The sequence below is a fragment of the Poeciliopsis prolifica genome, unplaced genomic scaffold (assembly GCF_027474105.1).
Source record: "Poeciliopsis prolifica strain line A6 unplaced genomic scaffold, Auburn_PproV2 SCAFFOLD002, whole genome shotgun sequence".
NCBI lineage: Eukaryota > Metazoa > Chordata > Actinopteri > Cyprinodontiformes > Poeciliidae > Poeciliopsis > Poeciliopsis prolifica.
The window spans coordinates 690,871-704,378 of record NW_026562377.1 but is presented as its reverse complement, the minus strand read 5'-3'; the positions used below and the strand labels follow the sequence as shown (position 1 = coordinate 704,378).

Here is a 13,508-nt window from a genome sequence, read left to right as displayed (position 1 = left end):
CTTTTTAGCACAACCCGATGTCTACATAATTAACATTCTGAAATTAAATTGATTCTGTTGCTTCAATTAAAGTGAAGATCAAGTCGAGTAGGAAAAACCGTCACATCAGGTTCAGTTTATCAAAGAAGCTGGTTTACTCTGATGCAAAAGACATTTTGATTCAGTTGTAATTCGATAGAACATGAGACTGATATGTTGATGTACTTTAATTTAATTTACTGCAGCATTAATCCACACAACATCCACAATGGTCATACATTTTAATGGTTGTCTAGTAGTAAATTCAGAGAAATGTTACTTTGATATTTCACTTCATGCATCATTTATTGTGACAATCCATTACAGACTTTCATCTTTCAGAAATCATTCCATAGTCGGTGTGGAGTTTTCCTAAACTGCTCAAAAAAACAAAAACAACAAATATTGGTATTCTAGACTCAGCTAAGACTGGAAATCCACCTCAGAGTAACGAGTTTTATCAAACGAAACACCACAGGGCTTCAGATATGATTTGAAAAACTTTCACAAATTGTTCAAAAAGCAGAAACAGTCACAGAACAGAAAAAGGAAACAGCTACAACAGACATGCTGACCACAGATATGACAGAGGAAAGGTTTCTATTTTGTGTTAATTCTGACATGGTAATTCAAGCTACTTTTATGGCTGAAACGTTTTCCACAGGTTCCACATGAGAAAGGTTTGTCTCCTGTGTGAATTCTCATGTGTACATCCAAGCTATGTTTGTGCCTGAAACACTTTCCACAGCTTCCACATGAGAAAGGTTTATCACCTGTGTGCGTTCTCATGTGGCCTTTCAAAATATTTTTTTGACTGAAACATTTTCCACAAGCTTCACATGAGAAAGGTTTCTCTCCTGTGTGAGTTCTCATGTGCTTAAGCAGATTAGTTTTTTCAATAAAACCTTTTCCACAGGTTTCACATGAGAAAGGCCTCTCACCTGTATGAGTTCTCATGTGGCTTGTTAAATGACTCCTTTGATTGAAACCTTTCCCACAGGTTATACATGAGAAAGGCTTCTCTACTTTGTGAATTATCATGTGACTACTCAAACTACCTTTTTGACTAAAACCTTTCCCACATATTTCACATGAGAAAGGTCTCTCACCTGAGTGAGTTCTCATGTGACTAATCATATTACCTTTTTGTTTGAAACATTTTCCACAAGTTACACATGAGAAAGGCTTGCCAGCTGCATGAATTCTTTTGTGAATAGTTAAATCGCTGATCCATTTGAACATTTTTCCACACACTTCACACTGCTTGGTGATTTTACCTTTGTGTATTTTTCTGCTTTTCATTCCTCTCTCTACATTGTCACTTTGTCCACCATTTTTCTGAGCTCTTTTCTGCTGCTGATCATTTCTGCTGGAATCTGACGCCTTGTGAGTCTTTATGTCCTGATATTTTGCTTTTGGGAGGTTCTGAATCAGGATTTTGTTTTCATTGATTTCAGGTTGGTGGTCGTCTGTTTCATCATCCAAAAACTTTAGGATTACAGAATCAACATTTTGCTTCAGTACTTCCTGGTTTTCATCCTGACTGACGCCTTCAGCCTCTTTCTCTACCATCAGCTCAGGTCCTGATCCAGGATCCTCCACCTTCACTTGGTTTGGTTCTAGTTCAGCTGGTTCCTCTTTGAGTTCCAGAGATTTAGAATCAGTCTCCTGCTGTAGGATGTCCTGGTTTCCATCCAGACTGATGTCTTCTACTTTAACCTTTACCATCTGCTGAGATTCTGATCGACGCTCATCTTCCTTCATTTGTTTCTTTTGTGGTTCTACTGGTTGCCCTCTTATTTCAAGAGCTTCAGAATCTGTTTCAAGTGACATTTCCATTTCTTCTTTCTTTACAAACTGCTGAAGTTCTGATTCAAACTCTTCTTCTTTTACTTGTATAAGTTCTGGTTCCTCTTCCTCTCCTCCTTTGGGTTTTGGAGATTTGGTTCCCCTCTGGTCAAGAACAGAAATATCTTGTTGGTTGAGGATAAAATGCGGAGCAAGGACATCTGACTTAATAACAGACATCATTTTGTGGCAAATCTGAAAAAGGGAAAAACACAACATGTAATTTAACCCTGAAGAACTAAAACTGCTCATGTTTGTTTTACTGTCCACCACTCTCAGTGATTTATCTGATTGTGTTAAATATTAATAAGATAATTACAGCGGGGAATCATAGCAATCATGCTGACACTGAAAGTTAAAGACTAAATAAAATCTTGACTGCTCTCTACGATCCATTTCTTCACCTGTTTCTGAATAAATTACAGTATTTACCTATTACAATACCCTCTGTGCATTTCTGATAACCACTGAAATATCCCAAACCTGTGGAAAAATTCCATTACAGTTTATATTTATATGCAAAACAGAAACCGATTTGGTCCCAATATTGACCCTTGGGGGACACCACAAACAATGTCCAAAAACTATAACTGTAGGTAGATCTACTTGTCTTATGCCGTAATGTTTTATTGCTTAAATAATATTTTACCATTAACTGTAAATGAAATAAAATTTAAATGAAACAATAATAAAATCCACATCTCAGCAAATTAATATTTAGTGAAAAAACTATTACGATCCAACAGTGATGTGAACGACAACTGTTAATATTCAGTCATTCGATGTTGAATGAAGTCGCTTCCATCATTTGATTAAAGGTGTTTTTCTATTTTACATTTTCTGCAACCTGATTTCTGTTTCCTCGCCTCAGCAGGATGTTTCTCTAACTTACTGGATGAAAACCTGCTTATTGTCTCTCGGACACTTTGGAATCATTTCCATGTTGAACAGAAGAAAATGAACACGATGCATATTTATTGTCATTGATAAATAGTTATTAATGTCCCTGACTTCATCTGTCCTGATGCCCAACCAGCAGGGGGCGCTGCAGCAAAAACAACACTTCTGTATTTGGATCTCTGATTATTATTAGTCAATATTTCCATAGAATATGTCAAACTCAAGGCCAGAGAGCAGCGTGTGTATTTACAGTGTTGGTAAATGATACCATCTCTCAGCTGTCCGTGGAGTTTAATATCGAACCTCAGCAACGTGTCGACGGAGTCCGGATCAGAACCCGAACCTCCGGGTTCGGGGATGATTTGGGTTTCCGGCCGGATCTGAGCAGTCCGAGCTGATTCCGGTTTGGTGGATATTTCTCCTGCTGCAGTTCGTCTCTGATTCATTTCTTGTTACTGAACGTTCAGTTCACGCAGCAGGAATCGCGTTTCTGAACGTCGTTAGTCAGAAGCAGCCCGGAAGCTAGCGCTGCTAGCACCATGTTTACTTCCGCCGGAAGTCTCCCATGTTGATTTACCCCAGAAACAGAAACAGTTTCTAGTTCCGCCTCCAACTGGCGGAACTAGAAACATGAGATAATTAGACAGAAAGAAGGTTAAAGTTGTAGAAACTATTTCATTTCATAAATATACCAGAGGAAGATTAAGAAAGCTGAAATAAGCAGATATTTAATTATTTTAAAAACGAATAAAAAAGGACATTTTGATAGACTCTCCATAAAAAATGAAAGGAATGAAACATTTTAATAAAGCGTAGTGACTCTTTGTCCAAAACACAAATTCAAAAATAAAAAAAACTCCTCCACCCAGTCTCCTCCACCCCGTCTCCTCCACCCAGTCTCCTCCACCCCGTCTCCTCCACCCCGTCTCCTCCACCCCGTCTCCTCCACCCCGTCCCCTCCAGGTCGGTGTGCACACATTCAAAATAAAGAGCCGACGCCTCATGAATTGCTTTTCCTGGTGTTGTTTATCTAGCTATGAAAATGTTTTATAGAAATAATCGTCAGGTGTTTCCAGTGCCAAACTCTGGAAGGTTTATTTTTGGTCCATAAAGTAACGAGAGCCTAAATCACTTCAGTAGGACGTTGTGAAGGGAACAGACATTTACTGCTGTTTATCAATTTGAAGCAAATATTTATAGGCTGTTAAACAGACGTAATTGACTTCATTTTACGAAGAGCTTTACTTTCTCTTACTGCCTTCCACTATGACATGAATATAATGAATGTCTGTTGTCTGTTTGTGTCGCTGACATTGATATATATTATGGTCCAAAAGCTTTTTTTAATTTATAACCGCCAACACATGGTTTCATCGTTGAAATGTTGTCCATGTTCACTGAGAAATCCAGCCGCACTCTTGAGACCTGCCAGCTTATCCATAGCTTATGGAGTGGATATTTTGGGTCTTTACTTGTTTCATACTTTGTTTTGGGTGTATAATATGAATTAATTCAGATTTAAAAGAAAATACAGATGGTTATAGATTAGATAAGCTGCTCACTGAATGGGTTTTTTAAACCATTTTTTTGTTTTGTATTTTGAAAAACTGAAGCTGATCTAAAGTAGGTTGTAGTCTGAGGTTTTCCTCTTAGGTTATTCTGAAAAGTGTGGTGGGTTTCAACTTGTGAATCAATAGAAGCCTTAATGCTGTGTTCACTTTGACTCCATAAAGATAAAGCGTAAAGAAACCATCCAACACGTCTAACAGCTGAATGGTTCTTGTTTGTATCTTCAAAATGTTAACATTCTTCATCTCCTGGTTCAGCAACTATCCAATGGAAGACGAACAAAGTAGGAATTATTTTAATGTTTCAGGATGATTGTTTTCAGATTTGCTCTGAGTTGCTGGAAAAGTATAAGAAGTCCACTGTTTATAAGCTAAAAACGTTTCTCTGTATAATAACCTAAATGTGTAATATTGTTCTTCAGAAATTAGTTCTCCACAATTTCTAAAAGTAATAAAATCATAATATCTGTTGGCTGTGTATGACAGTCTGCTCCAGTCACACAGAGGATTTCAGCAGGCAGTGAAGTGTGAAGGAGCGTCGTATTTACAAATCTTCCAGGATGTAATGGATTGTAAATTATTTAAAATGAATTCTCTAAATTATTTTTGTAGCTTATTTAAATCAAACTATTTAAGGTGAATTTTCTAATTTAAGCCTGTTGCAGATTGTTTCTGTATGTTTGTCTGTTTCGATTAGCATTGTTGGTGATTTATTTGGTTTAATGGTTTGGGGATTTTGTTCTGTATGTACCTCCCGGGCTGCCGTAGATAAAGAGGACCAAGTCAAATGTTTGGACCAAATAAATGTTGTTCCCCAGTGAAGGAAGCGAGGTGCATTTTGTTTGTTGTTTGTATCGCGGGTTTGTGTTTTCTATTTTAATATTTGTCTAGTTTTCACGGTGACCTGGTGACTGTGCTGATAATCCAACAAAATCTTCATCAAAGAAATAAAACCAAAATCACCCGTCGAGATCGGCTCTTTAATTCAAGTCGTGGGGAGCTGCTATGCAGGAGATTGGAGAAATCCATCCATGCAGAGCAGAGCAGAGCAATTCAGATACAGAGCGCCTTCAGTAGGGTGGATTTTAAATTTCAGTCTAAACATCTGTTAATTCCAATAATCCAAATTAGTGCTGCTGGACTGAAATGAGCAACTTGCTGAATAAACTGTTAAAGGAACATTTACAATGTTTCCAGGTAACAATGTAAATGCTGTAAAACTATCAGCAAGGTCAACATTCAAAGTATTCATAAGCAAGTTTATTGACAGATACACATTATGTAATTTATGATATTCTAATTCGGCTTTTTAATTTTTACCTAAGCCTAACCCTACGTACAAAATTCAATTAAAGTCCTAGAAAATATATTTTATGTGTCAAAACAAGCTAAATATATTATTTCTACACAAATAAATATTTGTAGTCAGAGGCGGAACGTAAAACGACTTGACCGTTTCTGGGGTCGCTCTTCATGCGACACTTCCGGCGGAAGTAACCAACACTGAGCTAGCAGCGTTAGCTTCCAGCTTCTTTGTGTTTATCGGCCGTTAAAAAAGCGGCTTTGCTGAAAGTTGAAGAGTCTGTAGCAACAAGATCTTCGGTTAGAATCGATCAGAGAGAATCGATCAGAGAGAATCGATCAGAGACGATCAACAGCGGCGGAGGAAGAATCGATCAGCAGGTATTTCCTGATCCAGGCTGGAGCTGCGACATGTTGCTAGTTTCTGTTTCCAGCTTGATTTAAATTCCTCTTGTTGCTCGTTTGAATGAATCTTCGGAACTTTCGATGTTTATTAAGATGAATAAGTGCAGCTGTTATTAAAGGGCCAGTTCTGCTAATGAAGGTCCAAACAATAGAAAACAAGCAGTGATGATTTCAGTTCATCAGAGTTATTATAAATAAACATGATCCAAGTTGCGTCACTTTTCCCTAAATGTCCATAAACGCAGTTCATCATGACGCGTCATTACGTCACAATCAGAGGTCACGTGAACTTAAAGGCTCAAAGTTCATAACCAACATGTTTCCTCAGTGAAAATCAAAAGTTGCCAACAAATGTCAGACTCAGTTAGTGATGGAAAAATCTAAGACAAATAAAATAAAGATTTCAAGAAATATCTGTTTTAAAAAAATAATATTTTCTGATATTTTGAAAACTAGTAAAAAAGTCTGGAAACTGTTTTTTTTAGTTTTCTGTTACATTTTTCAGAGGTGGAAATAGGAACCCAGTTCTGTTATCTCCTTTATGCATTCGGTGCCTTTTCATTCCTCAAATTTCAGATTATTCAAACTTTATTTGTATTTTTTAGATGATCATATTATTGACAGTCAAATGTTTCTGGTCTCTGAAACATTCAGAAAAACTGATTAAAAACAAACTTTAATGATGAAAATAAATAAATATTGACGTGTTGCAGTGGCTCTCAGTACAACTTATGTTCTTTAAATTATAACCTCAGTTGCTTTAAATCTTTTTTTGGTTTGTTTTCCATGTCCTGGAGACTGAAACTATAAATATGTAGAAATTGAATATCTGGGAAGTTTCATAACTTCAGCCTAAGGATCAGCAGCAGAACAATATAAAGATTGTGATTAGTGCTTTTAAAGGCTCCACGCTGAAGATGGCATGAAATGAAGACACAGTTTATGTTTTAGTGTCTCTGCTGTCGGCTGCTAACGCTTCTTATTAACGCAAGAGTCAGATATATATATATATATATATATATATATATATATATATATATATATATATATATATATATATATATATATATATATTGAAATCCTTCAACAGAAAATAGAGCCAAATGTATAAAAGTATTTCTTCAACTTTCCAACCTTTTGCTGCTTTTCAGGCTTCAAACATCAAAATGTTTATTATTTTGTGACGAATCAACACCAATCATGAGGTGGAACAAAATGTATTGGATATTTTAAAACTTAATAAAAGTGAGGCGTGTGATTTTATTGGTCCTTCAGGGCAGCAGATTCACTGAGGCTCAGTTTGGATGATCCAGGCGGATCCGATACTGAAGTTTAAAGCCCGATTTGGATACAAAACGCTTCAGACATCTGGAGGATCACAGAGCAGGCGATCGATCGCGTTGAAACGGAGTCAAAGCCAATCACACCACCAGGTGGCGCTGCAGAGTCTTAACGTAAAGATAGTGTTGCACGCCCCACTTTGCAGGTTTTTATTGATTAAAAAAGTTTAAAACATCCGATAATTTCATTTCACCTCATGATTGTTGTTGGTTCGTCACAAAATAATAAACATTTTAGATCTTCATGTCTGAAGCCTGAAAAGCTGAAGAGGCCGGATACGTTAGCAGCTCAGTTTTGTTCATTTGATCTCAGATGTCTTCTGGCTTTTCATGGTCGAGTTTCTCTGGAGTTTCTCTGGAGTTTCTCTGGAGTTTTTGTGTTTCAGTGTAATCTGGGTCAGATTCGTTCAGTTCAGTCGGTTTGTGAATCTGCAAACAAGACATGAAAAAACACAATGAATGAATGTGGAGAAAAATCAGCTTTTTTGATCTGGTGCTTTTTCAGCCTTAGTTTCATCATAATGGATGAATTTTGCAGAATTGCAAAGGAAACTCACAGGTCACATGACCAGCAGCTGGATGCTCCCACTGGTGAAACCCTGTTTCAGATGGATGCACAGGTCTGTCACACTTATCTTATTATTTTATGATTAATGATTATTATGGTGTTTAGTTGTGCAACTTTATGGACAGTTTCATTTGTGGCTGTTTTCATGTTTATTGCATCATATTAGTCTGGATGTTTGCAGTTCTGAGTCGTTCATAAATCTATTTGTGTTTCGTCGACATTAACGCAGCAGAACAGGAAGATTAATTATGTTTCTGCTCATTTCCTAATGAACCCACAACCCGCCACTCACTTCGTTTTGCTAGTGACTTTAGAAAACATGAGCTGCTTGTGATAATCGGACTTGGAGAGAAAAACGCAAATAGTTCCAGTTTTTCCCTCCATGGTTCCTGTTTCTTCCCAACATAATGAAATGACTAAAGAGCAACGCAGTGATTTGGGTAAGTAATCTGATTACAGTAATCAGATTACTGGGTTTGAAACAGTAACACGTTACTGACATCACTGATCAGTTCATAAACGTTTCATTCCAACCTGCTGAATAAATAACTCTAATGTAAAAACATGGATTAGTTTCCTCAGAACGCCCCGAGTGGGCGGGGCTTGTTGCTCCTACGCCTGAATCGTCTCCTCTGATTGGCTGATAGATAAATATGACTCATCTTTACATCCATTGCTGCCAAGATATTTAATGACATTTTGTGTGAATAAGCTTTTTCATGTGAGTTTAATTTCACTGATTTAATAAAAGCAGCTCAGGATTCCCCCAGTTAACCCGCGCAGCCAAGGCGGCTGCGGCGGCTAAAGACACAGAAATGTAAAAATATTACATGTTACAGGAAAACATCTCCAGTGAAACTATATTTAAATCCAACTCGTCTTAAAAACAACAAATGAAAAAATAAAGTTAAATGAAAATCAATGATTTGCTCTTCTATTGAATCCACATTTTGTCTGCAGCTCCAGGGGCCCCCAGGGCTCCAGGGGCCCCCAGGGCTCCAGGGGCCCCCAGGGCTCCAGGGGCCCCCAGGGCTCCAGGGGCCCCCAGGGGGCCCCCAGGGCTCCAGGGGCCCCCAGGGGGCCCCCAGGGCTCCAGGGGCCCCAGGGGGCCCCCAGGGCTCCAGGGGCCCCCAGGGGGCCCCCAGGGCTCCAGGGGCCCCCAGGGGGCCCCCAGGGCTCCAGGGGCCTCCAGGGGGCCCCCAGGGCTCCAGGGGCCCCCAGGGCTCCAGGGGCCCCCAGGGCTCCAGGGGCCCCCAGGGCTCCAGGGGCCCCCAGGGCTCCAGGGGCCCCCAGGGCTCCAGGGGCCCCCAGATACATAAATGTAACATTTATCAATGCTGCTGAATTTAATGGTTTCAACATAAATTAAAATATTTTAAATTAATATTTAAATGTAAGATTATAAGGAGTTGGCAAGTTTACTTTATAAAAGTTCAAAGAACAATCTTCATAGTTAGATTATCTTGTTACCATAGCAACAATCTGATGCTGTGAGTTTAATCTTTGACTTTGAGCCGTTTGTTCACAAATACAAATTAGTAAACTGTAATTATAACTGATTGTTTTTATGTTGGCCAGTTAATCTACTTTAATCTCCCAGATTAAATCCAACAGAAGCTGCTAGAGGTTCTGATGTTTTTAAAAGGGGCCCGTAGGTCAGGTTCTGCCCCGGGCCTCATGCAGCCTTGGACCGGCCCTGCAGGATGAGTTCAATCTGCTGCTCTGCATTAATGAGCAACAAACAGATTTAATTCAGAGGTGCTAATGCAGCTTTAGCAGCTCTAACATTTCTGTCTGTTGAGTTTTTAAAACACAGAAACTGTTTGGTTGCCTGAGTTTATGGGACGAGAGTTTCAGATGTCTTCCACATTGACTCTGGCCGACTGAGCAGAACAGCATTTGTTACGGGCAGCGTGTTGGGATGTAAACGCTGCATAATTGTGTTCACAAAGATAATTGGGTCTCATCGCTCCTCAAAGCGCCACTACAAGTTATTCCTGCGGATCAGTAGAGCTGCACAACCAGAGCTAACGCCGCGGGTTCACATCCTACCTTAATGTCTGGACCTCTGTCTGAGTTCTGATGGGCCAGAGCCAGGCGGTTCTGAATAGGTGAGGAGAAACATGACTCTGGCCCGGTTCCCCCTCTGGCCCGGTTCCCCCTCTGGCCCGGTTCTCCCTCTCGCCCGGTTCTCCCTCTGGCCCGGTTCTCCCTCTCGCCCGGTTCCCCCTCTGGCCCGGTTCCCCCTCTGGCCCGGTTCCCCCTCTGGCCCGGTTCCCCTCTGGCCCGGTTCCCCCTCTGGCCCGGTTCCCCCTCTGGCCCGGTTCTCCCTCTGGCCCGGTTCTCCCTCTCGCCCGGTTCTCCCTCTGGCCCGGTTCTCCTTCTCGCCCGGTTCTCCCTCTGGCCCGGTTCCCCCTCTGGCCCGGTTCCCCCTCTGGCCCGGTTCCTCTGGCCCGGTTCTCCCTCTGGCCCGGTTCTCCCTCTCGCCCGGTTCTCCCTCTGGCCGGTTCTCCTTCTCGCCCGGTTCTCCCTCTGGCCCGGTTCCCTCTGGCCCGGTTCCCCTCTGGCCCGGTTCTCCCTCTCGCCCGGTTCTCCCTCTGGCCCGGTTCTCCTTCTCGCCCGGTTCTCCCTCTGGCCCGGTTCCCCTCTAGCCCGGTTCCCCCTCTGGCCCGGTTCTCCCTCTGGCCCGGTTCTCCTTCTCGCCCGGTTCCCCCTCTAGCCCGGTTCTCCCTCTCGCCCGGTTCTCCCTCTGGCCCGGTTCCCCCTCTGGCCCGGTTCCCCCTCTGGCCCGGTTCCTGTACCTCAGGACTCATGGATCCTTGTCCATCCCTTTCAGGTTGTGGTCACTGACTTCCAGCAACACAAACCCTGGTTTCCCTCATGTTGCACAAAAACAAATGAAGTGAGCAGCGAGCGGCGGTACCAGGTTCGGCCGTTTATCCGTTTCCTTCAGCTGAGAGGATCCTGGTTCAACAGCTGCTTCACTGAAAACAGACAAACTGCTGCTGTTGCTATTCAACCAACATTTTAATTTTATATTTTGTTTCTCCCTTTTTTCCAGATTTGTCACATTATGTCTGCCATTAAGCAAGATGTTCTTGCTCATCAATTTAACCTCAACCAACAAGAGATTTCTGCTGTAGATCCAACAGAATCTCAAAAAATCAAGGAGAGAGAAGAGGAACCAGAACTTCCAGAAGTCAAAGAGGAGTACGGATCAGAACCTCTAAAGCAAGGAGAACAGATAACGGACGACTTAACAGAAACAGATTCTCTTGAAATCAAAGAGGAACCAGAGGAACTAGAACTGCAACAAATGAAGGAAGAAGATTGTCAATCAGGATCTCAGCAGGTGGTCAAGACTGATGATGAAGACATGAGCCAGGATGAAAAGCAAGAGACCCATACGTTTATGGTACCAGGTTCTGGATCAGTAGACATCAAAGTAGAACCAGAGGAACTGGAGCTGCAACAACTGAAGGAAGATGATGGGCAATCAGAATCCCAGCAGATGGTAAAGATTGAGGCTGAAGGCATCAATCAGGATTATAACCAGGAAGTACTGAAGCAGGAGACGGATCCATTAATCCCAACTGCGACTAATAATGAAACAGATCACCAACAACCAGAACTCAGTGGAAACCAAATGTTCTCACATCAGAAGAGAGTTGAGAAAACCAGAGCTGACAATGCAGAGAAAGGCGTGAAGGACAAGGAACTTTACAGATTAAAAAAATGTAAGCAGTGTAATGTATGTGGAAAAAGTTTCAAATTAAACACAGAGTTAACGATCCACATGAGAACTCACACAGGTGAGAAACCTTTCTTATGTGTAACCTGTGGAAAAGGTTTCAGTCAAAAATGTAATTTGAATAGCCACATGGGAACTCACACAGGTGAGAAGCCTTTCTCATGTGAAATCTGTGGGAAATGTTTTCGGCAAAAATATATTTTGATTAGCCATATGAGGACTCACACAGAGGAGAGAGCTTTCTCATGTGTAACTTGTGGGAGAACGTTCCGTCACAAGTGTAGTTTGAATAATCACATGAGAACTCACACAGGTGAGAAACCTTTTGCATGTATAACCTGTGGAAAAGGTTTCAGCGAAAAAAATACTTTGATTAGGCATATCAGAACTCACACAGGTGAGAAGCCTTTCTCATGTAAAATCTGTGGGAAATGTTTTCGTCAAAGACATATTTTGAATACCCACATGAGAGTTCACACTGAGGAGAGGCCTTTCTCATGTGCAACTTGTGGAAAAGGTTTCAATCAAAAAGCCAATTTGAATAGTCACATGAGAACTCACACTGGTGTGAAGCCTTTCTCATGTGTAACCTGTGGAAAATGTTTCAATCAAAAAATCCATTTGGATAACCATGTGAGAATTCACACAGGTGAAAAGCCTTTTTCATGTGAGACCTGTGGAAAATGTTTCCGTGAAAAGCATGTTTTGAATACCCACATGAGAACTCACACAGGTGAAAAGCCTTTCTCATGTGTAACCTGTGGAAAATGTTTCCGTGAAAAGCGGATTTTGAATAGCCACGTGAGAATTCACACAGGTGAGAGGCCGTTCATATGTGGAACCTGTGGGAAATGTTTTGGCCATAAAAATAGTTACACTTACCACATCAGAACTCACAAAAGAGAAACCTTCCACCCATCCTGCTTGTCCAAATGACGTCTGTTCCAGCTCTAATTTGACATGCGGTAAAATTTTGTTTCAAAGAAGCAATTTAATGTTTTCCATAAGGTGAACAGTTTGTCAGCAGAGTGTTCAGAAAAATACTCTATTAACACTAACGGCATGTTAGATGGTTTGTAGTTGATAAAGGACTGTATTCAATTCTTACAATAGAGTTGAAATCATGCATGATGTAAAATGATAAAAGGACAAATTTCTGTTTAATTGTTGACAGTTATTGAAATGCTTTCACAGCGGGCGTTGTGTGGATTAATGCCGCAGTCACTACAGTCATGTTATTAATGTGATGAAAACTAATAAGTTCTCAAATGTTTTTCCTTCAAATCAGTTTTTTCACAGATTGTGTTTAAATGATGGATGATGCCAAATCTGTTGTGAAATGAGAAAATGAATCTTTTTGTACATCAGCAGTGGCTGCTGTGGTGTTGATTAAAGCTGGTTCTACAAAAATGTATTAAGCTTCACTGTTTTTAAATGAACAATAACCTGAAGCAGAATGGTTAAATCAGTGGATGCATTTCAACAAAACTGATTGTAATAAAATGAGGCTCCAGTGGAAAAGAGCAAGATCCAGTGAAGAGAAGGAAGAAACAGCAAAGATAGAAAAAGCTCCAACAAAACACAAGAGCAGAGACTAAACCACCGAAGCCTCAGTCCCTGGAAGAAACACAAACATTAATATGAGTAAAACTGTGAATCAGTAGCACTACAATATTGCACTTTATCCCATTAGTAGAGCCATCGATGCTCCCTACTGCAACCTGACGAACATCTTGGATCTCTGTCTGTTTTACTGAACATGAACAGAATTGAGTCAATGTGTCCTGTTTAATGTACGTAGATGTCAG

The 13,508-nt window shown here is 40.7% G+C and overlaps 3 protein-coding genes across 3 annotated transcripts; 1 reads left to right on the top strand and 2 right to left on the bottom strand.

The window, feature by feature from the left end:
- Positions 1-243: 243 nt before the first annotated feature.
- On the bottom strand, positions 244-3,307 carry LOC129379132 (zinc finger protein 1 homolog). Its single transcript, XM_055059756.1, has 2 exons — positions 3,017-3,307; positions 244-2,061 (listed from the first exon to the last, which is right to left on the bottom strand). The coding sequence occupies exons 1-2, from the start codon at positions 3,035-3,037 to the stop codon at positions 619-621; spliced, it is 1,464 nt and encodes a 487-aa protein (XP_054915731.1). The 5' UTR covers positions 3,038-3,307; the 3' UTR covers positions 244-618.
- A 2,484-nt stretch (positions 3,308-5,791) lies between these two features.
- LOC129379074 (zinc finger protein OZF-like) lies at positions 5,792-13,112 on the top strand. Its single transcript, XM_055059654.1, has 2 exons — positions 5,792-6,017; positions 11,011-13,112. Exon 2 carries the CDS (start codon positions 11,023-11,025, stop codon positions 12,634-12,636), a length of 1,614 nt encoding a protein of 537 aa, XP_054915629.1. The 5' UTR covers positions 5,792-6,017; positions 11,011-11,022; the 3' UTR covers positions 12,637-13,112.
- On the bottom strand, positions 8,868-9,266 carry LOC129378528 (cuticle collagen 2-like). Its single transcript, XM_055058836.1, has one exon. The coding sequence runs from the start codon at positions 9,264-9,266 to the stop codon at positions 8,868-8,870; it is 399 nt and encodes a 132-aa protein (XP_054914811.1).
- Positions 13,113-13,508: the final 396 nt, after the last annotated feature.